Source organism: Pelodiscus sinensis, chromosome 14 (assembly GCF_052426305.1).
Source record: "Pelodiscus sinensis isolate ZL-2025 chromosome 14, ASM5242630v1, whole genome shotgun sequence".
Classification (NCBI taxonomy): domain Eukaryota; kingdom Metazoa; phylum Chordata; order Testudines; family Trionychidae; genus Pelodiscus; species Pelodiscus sinensis.
The window spans coordinates 28,551,521-28,576,212 of NC_143065.1; the positions used below are offsets into that span (position 1 = coordinate 28,551,521).

Genomic DNA, 24,692 nt, shown 5'->3' on the forward strand with positions numbered 1-24,692 from the left:
TAGTGGAAATTCCATAGGCAGGTATAAATATACAGGCATAAGAAAAGAGTACCAGTCAAGAATAAACTTAGAGATAACAAGGAGTGGAAATCCATCAACCCCATGTCTATACTTGTGCAGGTTTCTTCATGGGGTTGATGGATTTCCACTCCTTGTTATCTCTAGCCTTACTATTGACTGGTACTCTTTTCTTATGCCTGTATATTTATACCTGCCTCTGGAATTTCTACTACATGCATCTGACGAAGTGGGTCTTTGCCCACAAAAGCTTATGCTCCAATAAATCTGTTAGGGTATGTCTACACTGCCACCCTAGTTCGAACTAGGGTGGCTAATGTAGGCATTCGAACTTACAAATGAAGCCCGGGATTTAAATATCCCGGCTTCATTTGCATGTTCTCGGGTGGGTGCCATTTTTAAATGCCCATAGTTCGAACTACCTGCCCGCAGCTACACGCAGCACGGACTAGGTAGTTCAAATTAAAGCTCCTAATTCGAGCTACCGTTAAACCTCCTTGAAAGTTCGAATGCCTACATTAGCCACCCTAGTTTGAACTAGGGTGGCAGTGTAGACATACCCTTAGTCTATAAGGGTACATCTGCGCTTGCTCCCTAGATCGAACTAGGCAACCAAAAGTGAAGTGCGCGCCAGGACGCATTAGTTCGAACCAAACCCCTTGGTTCGAACTAACGTTACAAAAAATGAAGAGTAACGTTAGTTCGAACCAAGGGGTTTGATTCGAACTAATGCATCCCGGCGCACACTTTCACTTTTGAAACAACTGTTCAGCGAAGTAACGCGCTGGCGAGATCATGCTAATGAAGTACGGGATATTTAAATCCCCGTTTCATTAGCAATTTCAGTCTCCTACAGTTGCATCCGTAGTTCAAACTAGGGAGCAAGTGTAGACGTACCGTAAGGTGCCACAGGACTCCTCGTCACTTATATAGAGTATAGAGTTAGGTTTTCTGGCTTTGTCCTGTAGATGTCACTATTGCTATCCTTGCTATATTATTTTTCACTTTCACCCAGGGCTACTCAACTTTGGAAGCCTCGGGGGCCACAATGATACTCACAGCACGTGCCAAGGGCCACAACTTAAGTGTGGTTGCATATACATGCAACTATATATGCAAATATATGCAAATAGCTTATTTCACATTGACGGGCAAGGCTACACAACATGCAGGCCCCATTTAAGTCAGTTCTGCTGTTGCTAATAAAATGCAATATTTACCCGATTTCCACCCATATGACAGCACTTTTAATGAGCAATGACAGTGCAGGAATTTAACTACTAAAACACATAGCAGCAGAAGACCATTATACTGACTACTTTTTGTTTTGGCTCCCACCCATGGGCCGCATGTGGAGCCCCATGTAAACCCAAACCGCACCACGAGCCACAAAAAAAACAGGCCGTAGGCCGCATGCGGCCCATGAGCCGTGTGTTGAGTAGCCCTGCTTTCACAGAATGTATGCTATGTACATTCACATCTATTTCAGCTACTGCACCTCCTCAGAAAGTTAAAGCTAATCTCAATTCCCTGGTCAAAGGCTGGTGTCATTCCTTTCTTTTCTGGCTGTTTGTATCTGTCTAATGCATTTCCAGGGTGCCTATTGCCACAGTACCTGACAAAAGTGAAAAGTTTACTGGAGACGCCGCTAAGTTGTTAGTTTTTAAGTATTTCACTCAAAAAGCCAGGTTCATTATACTCAATGGAAAACAGACAACAGAATTGCGAATAATCATTTCCATATGACAAATATTTTACCAATGAAGCACAAAATAAGCTGAAAGGGGACATTTATCACTTTTCTGTGCATTTGATTAGAGAACAGATCCTGTACTGAGCCCACTTGAGTAACCCGGATCACTATCACTTTTGTGTCAAGGAATTACAACCAGAACTTGTACACGGTTATTGTAGAACAGAAGACAGCTCTCTCACTTCTCCTAAAAGATATTAAAATGCAGTTTTAAAACGTTGTGGGAAATGATAAACTCAGAATACACTGTCAGAGTAGTAAACTTGTGTGATGTTGTCTGAGGATAGACAAAGAAAGGGAGAGAACATCATTAACTCCGTGTTCAGATGTCTCATTTAACATAAACATTTAACACAGCCAGCATTAAAACTTCAGCACAGATATTAACCCTGATTTAAAGTGACATTCCCAACATAAAACTGATGCATTTAAAAATGCCACTGCCCCTATTACTAACCACACTGGCGAGTATAGAAATTAAATAATTTTTAAGATCTAATTTCCTTCTCAGAATTGATGCTGCTTGTTTCCTTTTTGCATTTTCACTCAATCTTTCCAAGGGACCTTCAAAATTGAATCTACAAATCAAGGCCATGTGCATCCTTGCACACAAACACATAAAGGAAAATGACAATCCAACTGAAGTTAATAGGAATTTTGGTATTCACTTCAATCTAGGATTTCATTGATGTTTACTATCATAAATCAAAATATAAGACACACACTGTGCATGTAGGTCTGTACTGTATGCCCCTATTTGTGAATCCAGATCTGAGAGGCACATTTGGAAGTCTCTCTTCTTCAAGACTTCTTTTGTAGTCTGTTGCACTTCTGGTTTCTTACGTATTTCTGTATATTGCCATTGGGAATCATAACATTTATGGGAATGTTTAAATTTAAAATGGTTTTAATTACAAATTTATTTTTGTTAAATATTAATTTTAGTGAAAAATTAGTCAAAATTTCCCCTTCTTACCCCAATAGTCCGAAGCAGTTCAGTGCACCTTTACAATAAGCAAAACAGTGTGCGTGTGTATGTATACATAATGTTTATAAACAGGGATCATGACTGATCAATATGCATGGATATCTGAATCCATTCTTTAATATTAGCTTTTCATGCACCCTGAATCTTCCAAAAGAAACTTTAGCTAAAACGCCCCAGAGTAAAGCGTGGCAAAAACTGTTTCTTTCAACATCATGATACCATAACCTGAGAAAGTTTCATGCATTTAAATTTCCCAAATGAAAATATTTCCTCTTAGAAACTTACTGGTTGAATTACTGCGAGTCCTTTGGCAGATGGCTTTAGAGTGCACAAAACAATTAGTTTGTATTTCCAATTTAATAGGCCTTTCATTATAGGCACCTGTTGAGGATTCCTGAAAAGAGACCCAGAATATTTAAAAGACAAATATGACTAGCTGTGTGCAAGGACAAAAACACAGAAGCTACTCTGCATTTTTTTAAAAAATTTCCCAATTTAGTTTGCAGAAACTTCAGCCTGGAATTTAACTTTTATCCGAGAATGTGGGGAGAAAATCATTTTATCTGGCTTATATGAAATCAGAGGCAGTGAGTTAAATGGGCCTATAGTGCTCTGGCACCAGGAATATTCCTGGCCTGGGGCTGGGCTCCACCAAAACTCACCCCTGCACTCCCTGCCACTCTTGGGCAATGGAAAATGTGCTGTGGATCCCTGGCACCACCACGGGGCGAGAGTAGCTTCCTGCTGCTCGCTCCCCATGGTTGCAGACATGTGCCTCCCTGTGGCCTGAGGGTACTGGGGGAATGTCTCCCTAGCATCAACTGCTCTAGCTGCTGGGAGCAGCACATGGAGCCACCTCCGGCCACAAGGACGCATATGCTAGCATGAGTGGCCAGAAGCTGCATTGCTGGTGGCGGCGGCAAGGCCCTTGGGATGTTTTTAATTGTCCAGGGGTGGCAGCCGGGGCAAGGGGACACATAGGAAGAGGGGGCTCATGAGGTCAACTGGGGGGAAGCAACAGCTGGGCACCCCCCAACCCTAGAGGCCACTGCCAGAGGGGGATGTCCCCAGGTAAGTGTGACACCTCCCCACCCACCACCCCTACCCCTTGGTGCACTCCACTGCTTCCAGAGTCTGCACCGTCCCTCCCCACCCCTGTCCTCTTGGACCCTTCCCCTCCCCCCTCCCCACTTAAATCATTGGGAAAATAGCTGACTAGGATAAAATTGCACAGATGTGACAAACTATCACTTTGCATAAAAATCCCAGCTCATTTTACACAAGGGAATCTTGCAGAGGTTGGGAAGGCCACAGAATGCCATAGGAGCAGGACTACAGGCAGTTCCCGGGTTACGTGGATCCGACTTACATTGGATCCCTACTTACAAACGGGGTGAGGCAACCCCGCACTAGCTGCTTCCCTCCAGCAGACCAGGGAGACGCGAAGCTAGCTCCCCCCCAGCAGACCAGGGAGACACAGAGCGGCTTTTCTCAGCAGACACCTCAGCTTGAGAATAAAGGACTGAGGGAAGTGAGGTGTGGGAGAATAAAACTGAGCTCTGGAGAAATGTTTGGCTAGTGTTTCCCCTACAATATGTACCAGTTCCGACTTACATACAAATTCAACTTAAGAACAAACCTACAGTCCCTATCTTGTACGTAACCCGGGGACTGCCTGTATATGTGTCACAAGATGTTGAGAGCCAACAGAAAGATGCAACTTACTTCCTGAAGCCTTGTTTTAGTGGAGCTGTTTGGAGGTAGCCTATCAGAGTGAGGTAATGAATGATAACTTTCCTCTTCAGCAGCAGGTGGCGCCATTGCCAAATCATAAAAAAACACGTCCTCATTCTGGCCTGCTTCCCCTAGTGAATTCTTTAGAACAAGAAACACAGAGTCTGATGGGTGCATTGTGAAACTGATTTTCTGGCTGAACAGCTGGATCCAGAATCTCATTTCAAAACCGTTTTCTGTTAACTTTTAGGGGGTTTTTTTCAGCCAACATAGTGTACAATGTAAACTGTCAATGGGGCCTAAACCTGGGTTGGGTACTACCACAACATAAACGTTAGATATAGCCTGCCTTATAAGTCCTCTTTGATTTTGAAAGGAAAAAGAAACAACCCTGAGAGACAGTGTCAATTATGAAGATGGTATAAAGAGGCATGCTCTGGGCAGGACTGCAGACCTCAGTTCTCTTTTCACTGATGAAACTGTACTGACTATGTGTGGTTCCTGGGTTCTAGAGATCTGAACATAGTTTTCATTAATATTTAGGTATCAGTCCTGCAGTGAACTCTGCGTGAACACCACTGACTTTCAGGGGGTTCCATGCAGATGCAAAGCAGAGAAGTACCTCCATGGAACTTACTGCAGGAAAGCGCTTTAGGCTGAGCTAATGAGGTGTAAATTCTAGCGTGCACTAATATGTTGCTCACTCATTGGCTTTGGTGGACTCTGTTGATACACATTAAAAATTTGTTAGTGTGCATTAATATAGTTCTGTTTCAAACAGTACTACCTTAACGTGCACTAGATTGTGTCCAGGTCCAGCTGTCTTCATGTAATTTTTGGCCAACATGCTCTTGACTTCTATCAAAGTGAATGCCCGATCCAATCATTTATTCTGAGTCTCTCTTACAAATTATGGAAGTAGGATTTTAATTTAAATGAATGCATATATAAAATGTAAGAAAATCTCTGGTTTCCTTTTTATTTTGCATGCTTTTGCTATATGACAAAATACTGGAAGAACAGGAAGGACTAAATTAGGGAAATACAACTGGTACCATTCATATGTGTGCTTGAGGATAGATTAAAATCATGAGATCTGGATCCAAATGGCCCATCCACAAAAAAAAAATCAAAGGGTTTCAACTGAAAATGAATTTGTTTTTAATAGTCCTGCCTCACTGTCCTGTTAATGCTACCTCCTGCTCTCTGATCCCCATGGCAAACCTGAGCACTCTCTAATAGTGAGACCCTCAGCTATAGAGCCTTGGACCCAAACCTGGTGGGTCCCTGGCCCTCTCTGAGCTCAGGTCTGGATTCTAGGATCTTCCCTTCATCCACCCTGGGTTTGGTCAATTTGTACATTGGAAACACACAGTGGTAGGGCATGTGCTTATGAAAGGAGTGATTGTATAGTCCCAGATAAAATTTCAAAGGGCTGAGGGCTTCCCATAGCCTCTGTTTGTCCTGGAAGAGCTGCTGGAAGGTTAGCACACTTAGACCACACGAGGTTTGGGGGTTTGTCAAGAAGAGAAAAAACAAAAGTTCCAGATGTTCGGTGCACAGATTCCTCTTGTCTTTTACATCGAGGCTGTTGAAATGTTGCGGAGATGTGGGGTGTGCCACAGCCCTCGCACTTACCTTGTTAGCAATCACCAAATTCACCAGGCCTGTTGCTGACTGAATGAGAGATTCAGCCTCTTTACTGGTGAGCTCTTTAAGTGATTGTCCATTCAGTGTTAACAGTTCATCCCCTGCGCTTAGACGACCATCCCTTTAAAAATCAAACACACACACAGTATTGCAGACCCAAGAACAATACAGTATAATTGAGATTGTTCTTGATGTCTTGTCTACAAGCAGCCACATAAAATCCCTCCTTTCCCCTGCCACTTGAATGCCTTCTGCAGGGGTTAACTACAATCACAGATGGCTTCCTGCTAGCACTCCTTAATAGGGATGTCAATGTGTAGTCAACTATACGATTAACTGATAAGCCTAGGCTTATCGGTTAATCTTGTCAACTACATGCATTCCCTCCCCCGCCTTGCTGCCTCTGTATGAGAAGCGGGGGGGAGGAGGGGAATGATCTGGTGCCTGTGAGGAGCTGACTTTAAGCTGGCTTCCCATGAGCACTGAATCCACTTGCCCCCCACTCTCAGGCTGCTGCCTCTGATAGAGAGGAAGCAGTCTGGAGAGTGAGGGGGACCGATAAGCACGACAGCAGTGTGGGGAGGAGGCCATGAAGCAGCCTGTGTCTACAGCAAGCCTGGGGCTCCCATGGGCACAGGCTGTTTTGTGGCAGCAGCCTCTGTCCAGGCTAGGGGGGGCGGACCTGTGCTACTGCCTCAGTCCATGAAGAGCTCAGACCCCCCCACAGACACAGACAGGGGCTGCTGCCTCTGTATCAGAGGTAGCAATGCAGGGCAGCAGGCAGCCGATCTGTGAGGGGAGCTGGTTTTTAAACTGGCTCCCCTTTCAGACTGGCTCCACATGCCACCCCATGCTGCTGCCTCTGCTGCCTCTGCGTTGGGTGGCAGAGGGTTCCCCGGGAGTGGGGCTGGGAGTGCTCTAGCTGCCCCAGGGAACTATCATATAGTCATGCAACTGATAATATTTTGTGCAGTTACACAACTATTCAGTTACACTATATCTAACATCCCTACTCCTTAGTGCACAAGAAATCCCTCTTTCACTTCTAGTCTGAGCTTAACAGAATATATCTTGTGCTCGCTTAAGAGAACCCAGGGCCTTAATGCCTTCCACTGTTTCTGGTAACATGGTGCCCCTTTACAATGGGCTATTAAAGCGAAGATATCATAAACCTTGTATGATGTACAAGATAGCATCTTTTTAAACAATGATTTATATAATGGCATAGAGAGTAGAGTATACTTCTAGGCTGCGTCTAGACTGGCATGATTTTGCGGAAATACTTTTAATGGAAAAGTTTTTCCATTAAAAGTATTTCCGCAAAAGCGCGTCTAGATTGGCACAGATGCTTTTGCGCAAAAGCACTTTTTGCGCAAAAGCATCCATGGCCAGTCTAGATGCGATTTTGCGCAAGAAAGCCCCGATCGCCATTTTAGCCATCGGGGCTTTTTGCGCAAAACAGTTCTTCCCTGTCTACACTGGCCCTATTGCGCAAGTATTCTTGCGCAAGAGGGCTTTTTCCCGAGCGGGAGCATGAAAGTATTTGCGCAAGAAGCACTGATTTTGTACATTACAAAGTCAGTGCTCTTGTGCAAATTCAAGCAGCCCGTGTAGACAGCTGGCAAGTTTTTGCGCAAAAGCAGCTGCTTTTGCACAAAATCTTGCCAGTCTAGATGCACCCCTAAAGTTTGCAGACAATGCCAAGCTGGGAGAAGTTGCCGGGCTTTGGAGGATAGGGTCAAAATTCAAAATGATCTGAACAAACTGGAGAAAGGTCTGAGGTAAACAGGATGAAGTGTAATAAGGACAAATGCAAAGTACTCCACTTAGGAAGGAACAATCAGTTTCTCATACACTGAATGGGAAGTGACTGTCTAGGAAGGAATACTGCAGAAAGGGATCTAGGAGACGTAGTGGATCATAAGCTAAATATGAGCCAACAGTGTGACGCTGTTACAAAAAAAGGAAACCTGATTCTGGGATGCATTAACAGGACACGAGCAGTCATTCTTCCGCTCTACTCTGCACTGATTAGGCCTCAATTGGAGTATTGTGTCTAGTTCTGGGCACCACATTTCAAAAAAGATGTGGAAAAATTGGAGAAGGTCCAGAGAAGAGCAACAAAAATGATTAAAGATCTAGAAAACATGACCTATGAAGGAAGACTGAAAGAATTGGGCTTGTTTAGTTTGGAAAGAAGACCGAGAGGAGACATGATAGCGGTCTTAAGGTATTTAAAAGGGTGTCACAAGGAGGAGAGAGAAAAATTGTTCTCCTTGGCCTCTGAGGATAGGACAAAAAGCAATGAGCTTAAACTGCAGCAAGGGAGGATTAGGTTGGACACGAGGAAAAACTTCCTAAGTGTCATGGTGGTTAAACATTGGAAGAAGTTGCTAAGGGAGGTTGTGGAATCTCCATCACTGGAGATATTTAAGAACAAGTAGACAGACATTGATCAGGGATGGTCTAGACCAGTGTTTCTGAGAGCGTTTCTGAAACACTTTCAGAAACACTTGAACTGACCACCCCAGTTTATGTACCGGCACCTAGGCCATGGAGCCTCATGGCTCCATTTTGTCCTTTGCAGCCAAGGGAAGCCACAGGAAGTGGTGGCCCAGCCCATGCCGCTTTCTGCGGTTCCCCTTGGCTGCAAAGGATGAAACGGAGCCAGCGGGAGTCACGAGGCTCCGTGGCCATGGCGTCGGTACATAAACTGGGGTGGTCAGTTAAAGTGTTTCTGAAAGTGTTTCCATAGTACACTTTCAAAAACACTTGTCTAGACGGTACTGGGTCCTGCCATGGGGGCAGGGGACTGTACTCGATAAGCTCTCGAGGTCCCTTCCAGTTCTAGTGTTGTATTGAAATTCAAAATGACATGGACATGGGCAAACTGGAGAAATGGTCTGAAATACATGTAGATGAGCTTTGTAGACATAGCAAAATGAAGCAGCGATTTAAATAATCGCTGCTTCATTTATATCAAAATGGCTGCCGTGCTGTGCCAAACGGCTGTTTGTCGGCTCAGCGCAGCAGTCTGGACGCTCTGTGGTCGACATCAAAAGCCTTTGTCGACTGCCCCACTAAACCTCATCCCACGAGGTATTTTGCTATGTCTACAAAGCTCATCTACATGGCTCCGTCGATGGAGGCATGTAGTGTAGACATACCCTTACGAAGGAACAATCAATTGCTCACATATAAAATGAGAAATGACTGTCTAGGAAGGAGTCCTGCAGGAGGTGATCTGGGGGTCATAGTGGACCATAAGCTAAATATGAGTCAACAGTTTAACACCATTGTAAAACGAGCTAACTTCATTCTGTAATGTTGCAAGCAAAACACAAGAAGTAATTTCTCATTCTTCTCAGCCCTGATACAGCATCAGCTGGAGTGCTGATTTGCCCAGTTCTGGGTGCCTCATTTCAGGATAAATGTGAGCAAACTTGAGAAAGTCCCGAGGACAGCAAAAAAAAAGATGATTTAATGGTATAGCAATCATGACCTATATGGAAAGATTCTAAAAATTGGGTTTGTTTAGCCTGGAAAAGAGAAGAGTGAGAGGAGACATGATAACAGTTTTCAAATATATAAAAGATTGTTACTAGGAGGAGGAAGAGAAATTGCTCTAATTAACCTTTGAGGATAAGACAAGAAGCAATAGGTTTAAATTTAAGAAAGGGAGGTTTAAGTTGGAGATCAAGAAAAATTTCCCAACTGTCAGGGGAATTAAGCACTGGATCAAATTGTCTATGGAGGTTGTGGCATCTCTGTCAATAGGAGTTTTTTAAGAACAGGGGACAGGATAGACAAACACCTGCAAGGAATGGGCTAGCTATTATGTAGTCCTGCCTTGAGTGTAAGGAACAGGACTAAATGGTCTCTAGAGGGCCCTTCCAGTCCTCCACTTCCATGATTTTATAATCCTTATTTGCTGTTAACACCAAGAAGAGTTACAGCTGCATGTCTTACTTCTAATGTTCATCCATTTCATCCACTCAGTGTTTCCAGAGCATCATTAGATGGATCATGCAAAAATCATCAAGTCGATAATAATAATAATTAATTAATAATAAATTATAAAGCAAGTACCTGTGGGCAGCACCTCCATTGATCACTTGGCTGACTGTGAACCCTTTGCCAACAGAAGTGCAGTTAGTGCTTCTAGCAATTTGGATCCCCAGGCCCTCATTTCCAGTGGCAATGCAAAGCCTCCAGATGCAGCCGTCCTGGTATAGGAAGATGAAGACAAAATGTCTTTATTGCATCAAAGTAAAGTTAACCCCCAGAGAATATTGAAGTAACTTAGTTTGATGTGTTTAAAAGTATGAATTTTCTTGTGCCTAGATCCAGATTATTTCTAAACACAAGAAAAGTGGGAGCTGAATGCAGCTCACCTGTGCATGAGATACTATTGCGTGAAATAATCGTCTCAAACTATTCTTCTGCATGGGCCTGGAACGGCTTCTGATTACCCTAGGAAAATATTATAAAACAAAGTGTTTTGCTATTAAAGGGCAAGAGAGCAGTTGACAGGTTTTAACCATAGGAGTGTATGAGTTTTCTGCCCATGCCAAGTGGCAGGTTAGGGAGAGAGAAAAATAGTAGTTAACAGGCTGGGACAAATGTATAACTTGATATCAGTGGAATATTTTGCTCTCTGTTGTAATGATATAGTTAAGTGTTTTCTTCTTACTACATTACAAGTGGTTAATGGTTAAGTATCCACCCATCCTGGAAAAAAAAGAGAGTGAAGGTACATCTACATAGCAGCATTATTTCAGAATAACAAAGATGTTTCTACACTGCAAGCCTTTACTTTGAAATAATGTCGAGCTGGAGTACTTCTTACTCCAACTCCTGTAACCCTCATTTCACAAGAAGTAAGGGAAGTCGAAGGAAGAGTTTTCTTCCTTCGACTTCCTGCTGTGTAAACAGTGCCAAAAGCCGAATTAAGCTATTTCAACTTCAGCTACGCAATTGACGTAACTCAGGTTGCGTAGCTTAATTCGACTTTTGCCCTCCTGTGTAGACATGTCCTGAGAGATTAAATTCAAATACTTAGCACCTAGTGACAATAGAGTTAAATTACCATTTTTATTTTGTTATCTTGGCTTTAGGCACAGCTAAGGAACTGATGCCAGTATCAAGTCCAAATTTGGCCTAGAGCAGCATACATGAAATTCAGTAAGAGCCACTCATGCTTTCAAAAATTGATGTGGGATTATAGGGTCTGGTGAGATTCTTGCATTAAGTTCACGGTTAAAGCCAGTGCCGGCACAGTTGGCTAGTTGTGGTAAGTGGCAGGATGGTCCAGGAGATGCCTGAACAACATGTGTTTCATTTTATATTCCAAATTCAGGCTTGGATCTTACAAACCTTTTCTCACATACATTATATTTATTCCCATAAATAGCCCCTTTGAAATGAATGGAACTGCTCACATAAGCAGTGATTCTCTATGCAAGTCCGGCTTGCAGCATTGAGCACTTAAATTTGAAGGATTTTATTTTTTCACACTTTGGGGCAAATTTTCAGTCAGTCTCAAGTGCCACACACTCTATTCAGAGGCACCTCCCTATGCTGAAACCCACGTGTTCATTCTTCATTCCTCAACTAGTGTATAGGTCTTGGACTCCCATCCTGCAAGGAGAACTGCTTGATTCCCATTTGAGTTAGTGGGGCTCCGTGCAGATGGCCTCATGATTTCTTTGCACGATCAGAGGCACTCTTCTGTCTCAGATTTCAAGGCACTACTGTTATTTAAATGTCAAATAATAATAAGAGGTGATTTGGATATTTTTCTGGGCACAGTCATTTGTGTGCATTAAATTAATGAGCATGCAGAAAGGGAAGTTAGTTTTATTGTGTGTCTCACAATAACTTGAGAGAAGCTATAATTTTTGTTTCAAATACCCCTTTTAACCCCAGCAGGCTTGGTTAATTTTTGGTTTAGCTATATCTGTCAAACACATTAGAAATTAATTTTTGTGAATTACTTACACAAAAAGCTTTCACGGGGTTGGAGGGATGTGTAGTAATACGTATGTATTGTCAGCATTTGCACTTTGAGTCCCAGATCATTATATTAACATCCAAGGTATAGAAACATGACATAAAAAGTAACCTTTTAAAATATTAGACTGGCAATTGTTACAACAGCCAATTTGTTTGGGCTTTTCCCTTTGCTGTCTTTTATTTCCTGTCTCATTATTATTTCATATATAAAATGTTCTGGTGGTGCTTCCAAGAACAGAGCAGTTATGAGTATTGCCCCTTTTTTAATGTGACCTATTGGTTTGTTAGGTGACTCATAGCTCCAGGCCTGGCAAATGTAGAGAACTTGTTAAAATAAAGTTGGCAGGTTTGTTGGGTGGGCAGATGGGTCCCTCCTAGGGCACCAGACCTGGTCATTACTAGAACACATGTTTGATGCATGTTGGTTGCCAATAAATAAAAAAAAACGTTCACTAATAGGCTGCTTTGTCATGCAGAGTTTAATGAAGCTGGTGAAACATGTATTTCACATCTGTTCACATTTAATTGTCCATGGGCATACAAATAAAATGAAAGCTTCAGTAGTGCACTGTTAGTAAGATTACATTTAAGCAAAAAAATCTCAGTCAGAAAGAATCATCATAGGATCATAGGAGACTTTAGGAAACGTTTGTGTATAGATTTAGCTGATCTTTTGTGCAGTTCCTTTTGCAACCCTTTACCAATTTTCTTTATTCTAGTCATGCCAAAGGCCAAATCTAAGGATGCTTTTAAAGAGATTTCCTTTTCTGTCATTTTCTCATTAGCTGTTGCTAGCTGAGAGTCCTGTCTTGAAACATATTGTTCCAGATGCTGTTTTGAAATTAGTGTAACCATGACTTCACTGGAAACTGAAAAACTTTTGTGCACTCTAAATAGAACTTACAATAGTTAGATTGTCTGAAATGAAATCCATTGCTGCACATGGGTGGTTCAAAGAAAGTCTGGTCCTCACCAGGCATATGATGCTAACCTGATTTGAATCTATTTGAAAAAAAAAACAGTAATACCAATATAATAATGAATGCAAATATTAGGATTCTGTATCCTGCTCAATGCTAATGAGCTGTGCTTTTTGAGTCAATGGCAGATTAAGAAAATAGAGCCTTTCTGAATTGTAAATCAGCAGAACTCCTTTGATTTTCCTTCAGAAACCCCCCTAACCTGGGGTGGGCAATAATTTTTGATGGGGGGAGGCACTCCAAGAATTTGGTAAGTGGTCAAGGGCCTTACTCTTCCATTATATGAATGGAGGAGATGTGAAGTCTGGGATGGAGGTTGGATGCAGAAGGGAGCTTGGGGTAAGGGACTGGGGTGTGGGATCTGGGAGGGAGTTTGTGTGAAGGAGGGGATTGTGACCTGGGCCAGGGGACTGGAGTGCAGGAGGGGGTGCAAGGCTTAGGAGGGGATTATAACCTGTGGTACGGTGCAGGGATTTGGGTTGTGACCTAGGACAGGGATTTGGGGTGCAGGAGAGGATTCTGGCGTGGAGAGGGAGAGTGCAGGATCAGAGAGGAGGTTGTAAACTGGGGCAGGAGTGCAGGAGCAAGTGCAGGGTCCAGGAAGGTGTATGGGGGATGTAGCAGGGGTGCAGAAGGTTTGGGTTACATTGAGTAGAAGTGCAGGAGGAGTGCAAGAGGCTGGGGAAGGAAGGGACTGGGGTTTCAGAGACAGGCTCTGGCTGAGACACCTTACCCGGATGGCTCCCAGCCAGCTACCCAGCGGGTTCCTTAGCCAGAGTCCCTGCCTTCCACACCCCTGTACTGCTCACAGCAGCTGCAGGGGCCATGTTTGCTGCTCTGAACTGAACGCAGTGAGCCCAGGGGATGAAGGGGGAAGGGGCACTTCACATGTTGCCTGTTTTGCACACAGGTAGCTGCTATTGGCTGGAAACCAGCCAATGGAAGCTTCTGAGGAGAGGGACAGGGTGAGAAGCCTGTCGCCGTCTCCCCCATGCTCTCTGCATTCCGAGATGCACACATGACCCCACAGCTGGCTTTTCTGAGTGCTGAGTAGGTGTGGAGCAGGCAGGGAGCTGGCTGAGGCTCCTCTGGGCAAGATCCAGCCCATGAACCATATTTTCCCCAGCCCTGCCCTAACCTGAAGCAAATTATTTCCAGCAGCCACACATTACAGACACACTTAGACACACTCACACAGGAATCTATCCCTGCAATAAACCCCGTTGCCAACTCTGACCACACATCTATACAAGTGACACTGCCATAGGACCTAACCACACAAGCCACCACATCAGAGGCTCCTACAACTGCACATCCTCTAATGTGATCTATGCTATCGAGTGCCAGCAATGCCCCTCTGCCGTGTACATTGGCCTAACTGGACTGCCTGTATGACAAAGGATAAATGGCCAAAGTCAGATATTAGAAATGGGAACACACAGAAATCTGTAGGGGAACATTTTAACCTGCCTGGACACTCATTAATGGATTTAAAAGTAGCCATTCTTCTGCAAAGGAATTTCACAAGCCAACTACAGAGAGAAAGTACAGAATTGACATTCATATACAAATTTGACACTGTCCCCTGTGGCTTGAACAGACTTGAACTGGACGGCCCATTAAAAAACCTGCTTTCTTTACATTCAACAGTCAATTGACATCAAAAGCTAAGTCCCCTTGGTTAGCCTCATTAGCACTATGACTACAATTGACAGGTACTTTTTAATTTTTTTCTCCTGCTCCCTTCTTATTCTGAGATCCCCTTTTTTCCTCCACTCAAGCTCATATAATCTGATAAAGTGAGTTTTGCCCATAAAAACTCATGATTTTTTTTTGCCCATAAAAGGTCATGATATATTATGTCCAACCGAGGAACTGACCATTTGAAAAACTTTTAGACAAAATTAATTTTATTTTCATAGCAACTGTCTGTAAATTCCCTTTGCAGTTAATAAAGGTACTAGCTGGTGCCTTTGAAAAATCCATGGGCTAGTGTCATTGGAGGTAGCTTCCTGACTCCTTCCTTCTCCATTTTACCTTATCACCAATCGCCCTCCTTCCAGGAGTGGGATTATGAGATCAATGGTACATTAATTGGTCAGATAATGCAACAGGTGGGGCATGAGAGTCAGGCTGCCACAAAAACCTGGCTATGACTAACTGAAGGATAGAGAGATGGGTAAGCAGATCGCACAGAATAAATAGATCTGTTTAGTCATCAACTATCCTTAGCCATGTTTTTATTATTTCTGGGATCCTGTCCTGCCTATTGCATCACCTGCTTTGTACATGTCACACCCCAACACTCAATACATTTAAGGGATAACGTGTCTCTGATCTCACAGTCCCATTTCTGGGAAAGGAAGAAGGGAAAGCACAGAAAGAGATTGAGAACAAATGAAGAAATGAAGGAATAAATCCAGCCTCCCTCCTACCCAAGCTTGTCTAGCTATCATGCCATAACCCTGTGTCTGAGACATCACGGTCTGCTGCCATGGAAACTGTCCTGTCACACAGCATGGGCCAAATCTGCCTTGTCTGGAAAATGGGAACTTAACAAAAAAAGCTCCAGAGGGGTGGTGATGCAGAAAAAGTGAGCTGTTTTTCTTCTCAGATATTGAGGAATCAAGGGCCACATAGAAAAGCCAAGGGGTATGGTTTCTGGAACCACACGGGGAACTACAATCCACTGACAGTCCTAACTCCAGTCTTTTGGCAGTTGGGCCTTCACACAGACAACCTGCTCCTCAATGTTGCACATGTCCTCTTCCTCGGTCACCTTATTGCCATGGCTGCTGTTACAGTGATTGGGTGATAGATGCCTCTGCCCACCATGGGTGAGGGTGGCATATGGACGAGAAGCCACCTATCACAATGTAGTGCTGCCAGAAGCAGGAATAAACTAGATGGGGATTACTGCTTGAAATTGCCTGGCTGCCCAAAGGACCATTCAACTGGGGTGGGTGTTCTTAGTCCCATCCACTCTTCCCCACAACCAGCGTTCTCTGATTTCCCATCAATCCTATCACGTAGACCCTTCTTCCACAACTTTCCACAATCACTGCAGGATTATTCAATAGCAGAGAGGCTGTCAAGTGAGTCTTCACACCAGTATCCTTATGGTTTTCTGAATACACACACAAGACCAGAAAGCTACTTCTGAGCGGCACGTGGCAGGTGAACGCATCCAGATAGAAGCATTCTTTCCCAGTGATCATCCTACATAGGGTAAGTTGTTACATGCTGCCAGTCATTGGCTGGACATTGCATTTTCTCTGTTGGGGTATGTCTACACTAGCCCCCTGGTTCGAACTAGGGAGGCTAATGTAGGCATCCGAACTTGCAAAAGAAGCCCAGGATTTAAATATCCCGGGCTTTATTTGCATGTTCCCATCCGGTTGTCATTTTTAAATGCCACTTGTCCGGACTAACTGCCTGCAGCTACACGCGGCAGTTAAACGGTAATTTGAACTAAGTCCTTAGTTTGAATTACCTGTTACTGCTCCTGGAAGTAGAACCAGTGATTCTACTCATACCAGCAGTAGAACTTATGTAACAAAATACTTAATTTTTCTCACACACAGAAAGAGAATTCCAATGTGTGTGAGAGGTCAAAATAGTCCATATCACTAGTCTCCCCAAGCTGCAATTCAGACCGCTATCAGCACAGCATTAATGCTCTTAGGAATCTGACACACGAGATTCACCGCACTTTGAAAGTTTCTCCTTGAAAGGAAAGGCAAACAGCTTAGAATCATAATGTAAGCAGAATATCAAAAGAAATTTTCCAAGATTTTTCAGTTTGAATTTACATCAACATATTTATTTATTGTCATAAGCTGAATAAATGTCCCATAGTGAGATCGTTATAGAAGTTACAGTCCCCCTGGATTCATTTGAAATTCAGCCACCCAGTGTCAAGCTATCAGACAGAAAACATTGAGACTTTGCCTAGAAATCAGTTTTGAAGCAAATGTAATACACAGCAGTGTCTGCTACTTTATAATAATACACATCAGCATGGTAAAAACTGTATACTGCCGCATACCTAAATGCTGTGTTTTCTGCACCATTGTTGCTTTAACAGTACCAATCACTAAGGTAGAGCTGTGATAATTAGCACTGGTACAATTCACTCGTTGCACTAGCACCAGTGTCTGCTCAAGAGGTTTGCACTAGTGTGGCTACATCAGTATAGCCACAGTGGAACAAGAAGTCTTTAGCTGAATTGTGCTCAAATTCTGTTTGTTAAATAAGATTCTCATATGAACAGCACTTTAGAAGAGCCAAATAGTAATATTATTCTCCTTAAACGCTGAGGACAGGACAATGTAAGCAATGGGCTTACATTGTAGCAAGAGCGGTTTAGGTTGGCTATTTGGAAAAGCTTCCTAACTGTCGGTGGTTAAGCACTGGAATAAATTGCCTTGGGAGTTTATAGAATCTCCATCACTGGAGGTTTCTAAGAGAAGGTTAGACAAACACCTGTTTAGCTAGCGCTTAGTCCTGCCATGAGCGCAGGGGATTAGGCTAGATCAGTGGTGTGCAACCTTTTTTGATCTGCAACGTCGGCGCTGCAGGGGCCGCCAACTGCCAGGCCCAGCCCCCAGCTGGCCAAATCTAGGTTCTGCGCTGCGGGGGCCGCCAACTGCCAGGCCCAGCCACTGGCCAGCTGAATTTAAGGGCCGTGCCGAGCCCCTGGCCAGCCGGATCTAAGCATTGCACTGTGCAGCTGCCAACGGGGTCTAAGCATCGCAACACCCCAGGAAGACATCTGCAGCCCCCTTGGGGGTCGCGACCCATGGGTTGCGCACCTCTGGGATAGATGACCTCTCGAGATCCCTTCCAGTCCTATGAATCTGACTCTTAGGGCTCGTCTAGACTACGGGGAAGATTCGAAAGAGGATATGCAAATTCTGTGGCGCTTACAAAAGTGAAAGTAGTTTAGACGCGACTTTTTTTGCAACCCTCCCCCTTTGTCAAAAAGCCACTTTTCCTCAAAAAATGAGATTTACATGGCTTTTCAACAAAGGGGGGGTTCGCCGAAAAAGCTTTGTCTAATCTACTTTTAGTTTCGAAAGCTCTGCTTTCAAGAGTGAGATCGGAAGAAGATATGCAAATATCCTCTTTCGAATCTTCCCTGTAGTCTAGGCATAGCCTTAGGATATGTCTACACATCAGCGTTATTTCAGGATACCAGAGGTATCCCGAAATAGCTAACACACGTCTTCACAAGCCATCTGTTATTTAAAAATATTTTTCGAAGTAACGGGTGCTCTGTTTGGCATCTCGGTAACCCTCATTCCACGAAGGTTAAGGGATGTCTTGAAATAGCACTTTATTTCAAAATGTGGTGCTGTGTAGACAGCACCAAATTTAGAAATGGACTATTTTGAAATAAACTCGAAATAAGTACGCAATCTGCATAGTGCAAATTGCATATCTTATTTCGAGTTTAGAGTTCAGTGTAGATATAGCCTTAGTGTGTTAGCAAGTTGTTAGTGTTGCCCTCCAGAGCAGAACAAACAAAACAAGCTGGCTATGTCTAGACTGGCATGATTTTCCACAAATGCTTTTAACAGAAAAGTTTTTCCGTTAAAAGCATTTGCGGAAAAGAGCGTCTAGATTGGCACAGACGCTTTTCCGCAAAAGCACTTTTTGCAGAAAAGCGTCCATGCCAATCTAGACGTGGTTTTGCGCAAGAAAGCCCTGATTGCCATTTTCGCCATTGGGGCTTTTTTGCGCAAAACAATACCGTGTTGTCTACACTGGCCCTCTTGTGCAAAAGCATTTGCGCAAGAGGGCTTTTGCCCGAATGGGAGCAGCATAGTATTTCCTCAAGAACACTGACAATCTTACATGAGATCGTGAGTGTTCTTGCGGAAATTCAAGTGGCCAGTGTAGACAGCTGGCAAGTTTTTTCACAAAAGCAGCTGCTTTTGCGGAAAAACTTGCCAGTCTAGATGCAGCCGCCAGGTCTTCCAGGGATCAGAAGTGTTGCCTCAGTGTACAACCGCTCTGTTTTTACAAATGACAAAGATCCTTGTACTACAGGTTGAACCTCTGGGGTCCAGGACTCTGTGGTCTGGCAACATCCATGGTATGGCAGGACCATGGATGTTGTTGGACCAGAAAGCCCCAGCCACAGCAGTTGCCAGCAGCAGAGAGCTTAGCCAGCAGGCAGCCTGCAGGGCCAGTGGCCTGGGGGTACGGAGCCTGGCCAGTGGGCCAGCAGCTGAAGAGGGGCCAGGAATTGGGGGTGTAGAACCCAACTGGCTGCAGCGGGCCAGCTGTGACCCCGCCGGCCAGGGCAGGGATGAGGACAGGAAAGCCTATTGGCCAGGAGCTGAGCTCCACTGGCTGGAGTGGGACTGGTGTCAGGGAGCAGCACTGGCTGGAAACTGAGCTCCGCCAGCTACAGTGGGAGGGCTGCCAGGGGTAGGAAGTCCCGCTGATGGGAAGCGGAGATCCACCAGCTGGGGGCAGGGAGCTCTGCTGGCCAGAGTGGGGCTTGGGACCTGGATTGTAGCCCCACTAGCCAGCCAGGGGAGGCACAGGCCCCAGGCCTGATGTCTCCTGATCTGGCAAATGCCCTTGTTTGGGACTGCTCATGCCGGACCAGGGAGGTACAAACTTTACTTCAATTATTCTTGTTACTGTCACTGGTTATGAGAATTATTTCTATGTAATATAAATGGTCGCTGTACTCCGATCACAGCATCTCCTACGATATGGATGGTGTCAACACACACAACTTGCCATATATTTGCAATAAGGATATGTACCTGACACTGGTTGCTTGAAATAAAGTGACAATGGAAACACCATGAATTTAATCACTGTGTGAATGCTCATGAATCATATGGGCTGTGTCTAGACTGGCCAGTTTTTCCGGAAAAACTTGCCAGCTGTCTACACTGGCCGCTTGAATTTCCACAAAAGCACTGACTTCCTACTGTAAGAAATCATTGCTTCTTACGGAAATACTATGCTGCTCCCGTTCAGGCAAAAGTCCCTTTTGCGCAAAACTTTTGCGCAAAAGGGCCAATGTAGACAGCTGAGATTTGTTTTCCGCAAAAAAGCCCCGATCGCGAAAATGGCGATTGGGACTTTTTTGAGCAAAAGCGTCTATATTGGCCATGGACGCTTTTCCGCAAAAAGTGCTTTTGTGGAAAAGTGTCCGTGCCAATCTAGATGCTCTGTTCCGAAAATGCCTTTAACGGAAAACTTTTCCGTTAAAAGCATTTCCGGAAAATCATGCCAGTCTAGATGTAGCCATGTAGTTAGCAGGGCAAGGCTCACACAGGAAAAATGAATTCGTCCTCTGCTGGGAGGACCTGCTCTTTGGGAGTTCAGTGCTCTGGATTCCCATCCGCATCGGGTGCATGCGTGTGCAATGGACAGTAAGTCAGTTAGCATTTTCTAAAAATTCTCTTCCCTCCCCGTGTAGCTCTTTGTGGCGCGTGTTCGCCCTGACAGCATCATGGGCACCAGACACGGGGCTGCAGATACTGCAAGGCAAAAAAGCAACAGACTACTAAGGCAATTGTCTGGCTCAGATGTGTGCCACAGAAACGTCACAGAAAAATCTATTCTGATTCCTTGAAGTGAGACTGGGCCTTGCATCGACCGGTGAGTTTCTGCAGCTATTAGAAAGAGGAGCCAAGATCCTGATGCACTAGAACCTGAACAAAGGCACAGGCTCTTCTCTTCTGGATATTTGAGGGGAGAGGCTTTAAGAGAGGACTCAAGTGCTCTCTAATGCATTCTGCGTGAGGGAGCCTGTTGTGTCAGACCCATGCAACACAGAGGGGATGTACCTGTCACTTCATTGCATGTTGCAGAGACTCAGAGAGGGGACATCAAGGTTCATGATGCCAGTATCTCTGCCCTCACAGAAGCAGAAATGAAGACTTGATGACATCACCACGACTGCACACTGCCACGGCTGTGACTCGCAGCTCTGTGCTGGGTCTCTCAGCCCCGCTGCCATGCAGACCTGCTGGCAGCCCGCTTCCCTGCCAGCTCTGCAGGGCTTCGTACTGCTGGCCCTCCACCAGGACTCTCTAGTCCTGCAACATACATGCCGTGCCAAAGCATGGATGTTGCCAGACCAGAGAGTCCCTGTTTAGAGAGTTTTAATCTGTAGCATGTCCGCGGTTACAGCCACTTGCAGCTCCCATTGGCTGGTAATGGTGATCCATGGCCAATGGATGCTGCAAGAGGCTGTAACTGTGGACACACAGGTAAATAAAGTGCCAGGGACTAACTGTAGCAAACTACCTCTGGCTTATTGCCCACTCCCGGCCTCAACTGTCTTTGGTAAAATAGCAAGAAATGAAATGCTGGTAACTTGGTGGTAGTTATTAGAACTCCAGGTGCTTTGGGTTTGCGGATGGACAAGCCTGCAACCGCTACCAAGCCGCACATGGGAGTGCACTGTGCAAGGAATATAGAGAAGTATTCTGTGGCTGGCAGAGTCCAGCAGCCTCCTTTCCTTTGCACAATGAGCTCACCAGCCAGAATGTGGAATGTTTCCGTGCTCGAGGAAGGGTGTGGTTTTGTAGAGCTCCATAGTGATTGGGTATCTTTTGGGGCTAGCTCGATGTAAGTCATATTTTTCCTTGCCGTTGCAATGTAGTAGAATGAGGGTGGGGGGAGGTGGAGGGGCGTGGCTTCATTTTGAGACTGAAACGTTGTGCACTATATTTTCCTGAATCCTTTTCTTTCAAATTTGGGCCATGTGCTGAGAGCATTAGAGAGAAACTTACACAGCATGGTGTAGATTTGGATCCAGCATTTGAACGTCATAAATATTAGTTGGTGTTTGGATGTGAAGTTTTGATTTGAGCTGATTGCTCATACAGAGGAATCAGTTCCCTCATGCAGGTCAATATTTATATCACTAAAATGCACATGATATAATAGGCATTAGGATGCCCCGGAGAGGACAAGCTGTAAATTACCGAGGTAATGTTGATATAGTTCCTGCCACCAAGAGGGCTCTCAACATGCTTTAGTCTTTACTAGGTGAGTGGGCAGACTATGGACTGTGTGTTAGCAGCTGCTTCACTTACTCCTGTGGCAGCCACCTCTGGGATGAAACAGTGTAGCTGCCTAACAGCACAGAGCAACAATATACACCACCGGAGGGCAGAAAGTGATGAAATAGGCAGCATCCAGCTGAAATTGTTGGCGAAACTTATCATAGGTATTCAGAATGTAGTCAGTCAATCTGGAAAATGGCCATAATGGAGGAGTTACTTCCTTGCAGAATTGATTTTTTTAGTGACCAGAGGTTCCTACCGTCTCACTTTCATATCTGTTAAGAATGTGGCATCTCTACACTCACCCATCAATCTCCAGCACCCATCAAACTTAAACAGATCATCTGCCTACTGAATCACCTGAGTTTCCCACAGACTAAGTCAGCTGCACCTCGCTTAGCTTATAAGATCTGACAAGATCAGCATTTTTAAAATGATCTGTACTGTAATGACAGCTTTTTATTGTGACAGCTGGTCGGCTATATTCCAGGTAGAATGCACCGTGCTGTGTTGCTGAATGCTTGAGAATGGATTTAATATTCCACTGACTTCACTGGCATGTCAGTTAGCAGGGTTCAGCAGAGAGACACTGCAATCCAAGAGTGAGTGTGATACATTTTCTGTGCTATTTATATGGCGTTGGAACGCTGCTGGTTCATGGCACCTTTTAGAATCAGTTTTCTGTACCCTGAGAAAGATTCATCTATGAAACGTTTGAAACATAAAATAAAACAATAATCAGTGAACTGCCTACCTTGATGAAGAACTTTCTTTTCATATTCTTGCAGCTCTCCGTCGCATCAGCTTTGGGCTGCAGCACCTTATTGATCACAAGAGGATAAGGAGTGCTGTCTTCTGGTTCTGAAGTGCATGGTGCTTGTAGTCTAGGGCAACTGTCAATTTCCTTTCGATCCCAGTTGGCAGAAATCTCAAAGGGATCAGGGCATTTCTCATCTGGACTTGACCCATCATCAGTATTCCTGGCATTACAAAGTAGGAGTGATCTTGAAATGGAGCGAAACTTCTTTGATTTCCTGCTCCCAATGCTGCTCTGTCGATCCATCTTCAGTTTTTTCCTCTCATATTCCCATTTATGTGGCATGACAGTGCCAACAACTTTCACTACTCCTCAATGGCTAAATGTCCTTCAGGAAGAGAAATATAAACAGTGAGTTATAGTTTGCCCCATCCTATTTCCCCTCCCAATAATCTGCCCTACTGAAAAGTTGCAATGAACAAACCAAGTCAACAGAGCCTCTCAGTTCACTAACAACCATGTGATATCTTATGACTTGCAACGTTTATTTCTGTGAAGTGCTGTACTAAAATCTCCTTCACCTTTTCATTCTCTTCCCATGCTCTCCAAGCACAGAGGAGTGCTTTTCACAAATGGTTTTGATGCTTCCATTGTGCTGCTTCTTCCTGGTTTCTGCTGAATTTGCAGGATGAAATCCCAAATTGAAAAGAAGATACATAAAAGCACTATTCTGTCCTTCAAGCCCATGCAGGAGAAGAGGCTGTGCTTGGGGCCTGGTTTACGAAAGCATTATATTCCAAATAGGATTAATCAAACTGTTGCGTTTAAGTTCTGTGCCTGGCACATCTGATTTGTAAGTGGTTTAGAAAAAGTAGATCTTGGCCATGAATAAGGAAGGAATGTCAGGCTGGAGTGAAACACAAACCTTTAGACAGCTAAGCCCACTTAAAAGACTCTGTGTTTAATTGCAAAAGGGAGATCTATCGATGCCATTTAGATGTGAATACTTGATTAAGGACTGAACCTCATAAAGGAACACAGCTACAGTGTATTAATGCAAAAATCACCCATTAATTCAATTATGTGTTCCACTGTTTGTTTCTGCATTCTAAATCAAAATAAAACAGAGGAGAAATGCCATACAGTAGTAATAAGACATAAAAATTAGCACTTTATAAAATGAATATTGAGTAAAGTAATAAGCAAGTTAGAAAAATAAGGAAAAAAATGGTCGATACATTTTCAGCATCACAGTTTTCCATCAGAAAACTCAGGCTAGTTGAAATTAAAACATTTTTGAGAAGCATGTCAATTTTTGTAGGAAAAATATCTAAATGAATCCTTCTGACTTTCTCATTTCAATTGACATGTTTTATTTCAGCTTAAGCATAGTATATTTACAATTATTTATTTATTGTTATATATTATAATGTTTTGACATTATCTAAATGAATTGTTTTTACCTTACCAAACAAAATGATTTTATATTATTAACTTAAAATATTGCTGATCCTCATTTTTTTTTGAATTTCCCATTTCACAAAAAAGAATTGACTTTTCATTCCAATTCTGAATTAAAGTGAATTTTGAAATATTGGAATTTCCTGCAGAACAGAAATCTGGTTTTCTGGCCAGTTCTAATAATAAATGATGCAATCACTCAGGGTTTTTCCCTCCTGTTTATCTTCCTTTTGTTCTGATTCCTCCCTGCAGTCAGGTGGACCAATCTGTTACATCTAATACTTTTATC

General features: G+C 43.8%; 1 protein-coding gene across 3 annotated transcripts in view; it reads right to left on the minus strand.

The window, feature by feature from the left end:
• Positions 1 to 24,692, minus strand: part of IL16 (interleukin 16) — an 83,150-nt gene that overhangs the window by 44,389 nt on the left and 14,069 nt on the right. For all 3 annotated transcript variants that reach the window (XM_075897118.2, XM_006139266.5, XM_075897117.2), the window contains 5 exons: positions 22,940 to 23,330; positions 10,233 to 10,369; positions 6,132 to 6,264; positions 4,485 to 4,634; positions 3,045 to 3,153 (listed from right to left, as the gene is read on the minus strand). In XM_075897118.2, coding sequence (XP_075753233.2) covers positions 3,045 to 3,153; positions 4,485 to 4,634; positions 6,132 to 6,264; positions 10,233 to 10,369; positions 22,940 to 23,287 — 877 coding nt within the window. In that variant the 5' untranslated portion in view covers positions 23,288 to 23,330. The remainder of the gene's footprint in view (positions 1 to 3,044; positions 3,154 to 4,484; positions 4,635 to 6,131; positions 6,265 to 10,232; positions 10,370 to 22,939; positions 23,331 to 24,692) is intronic.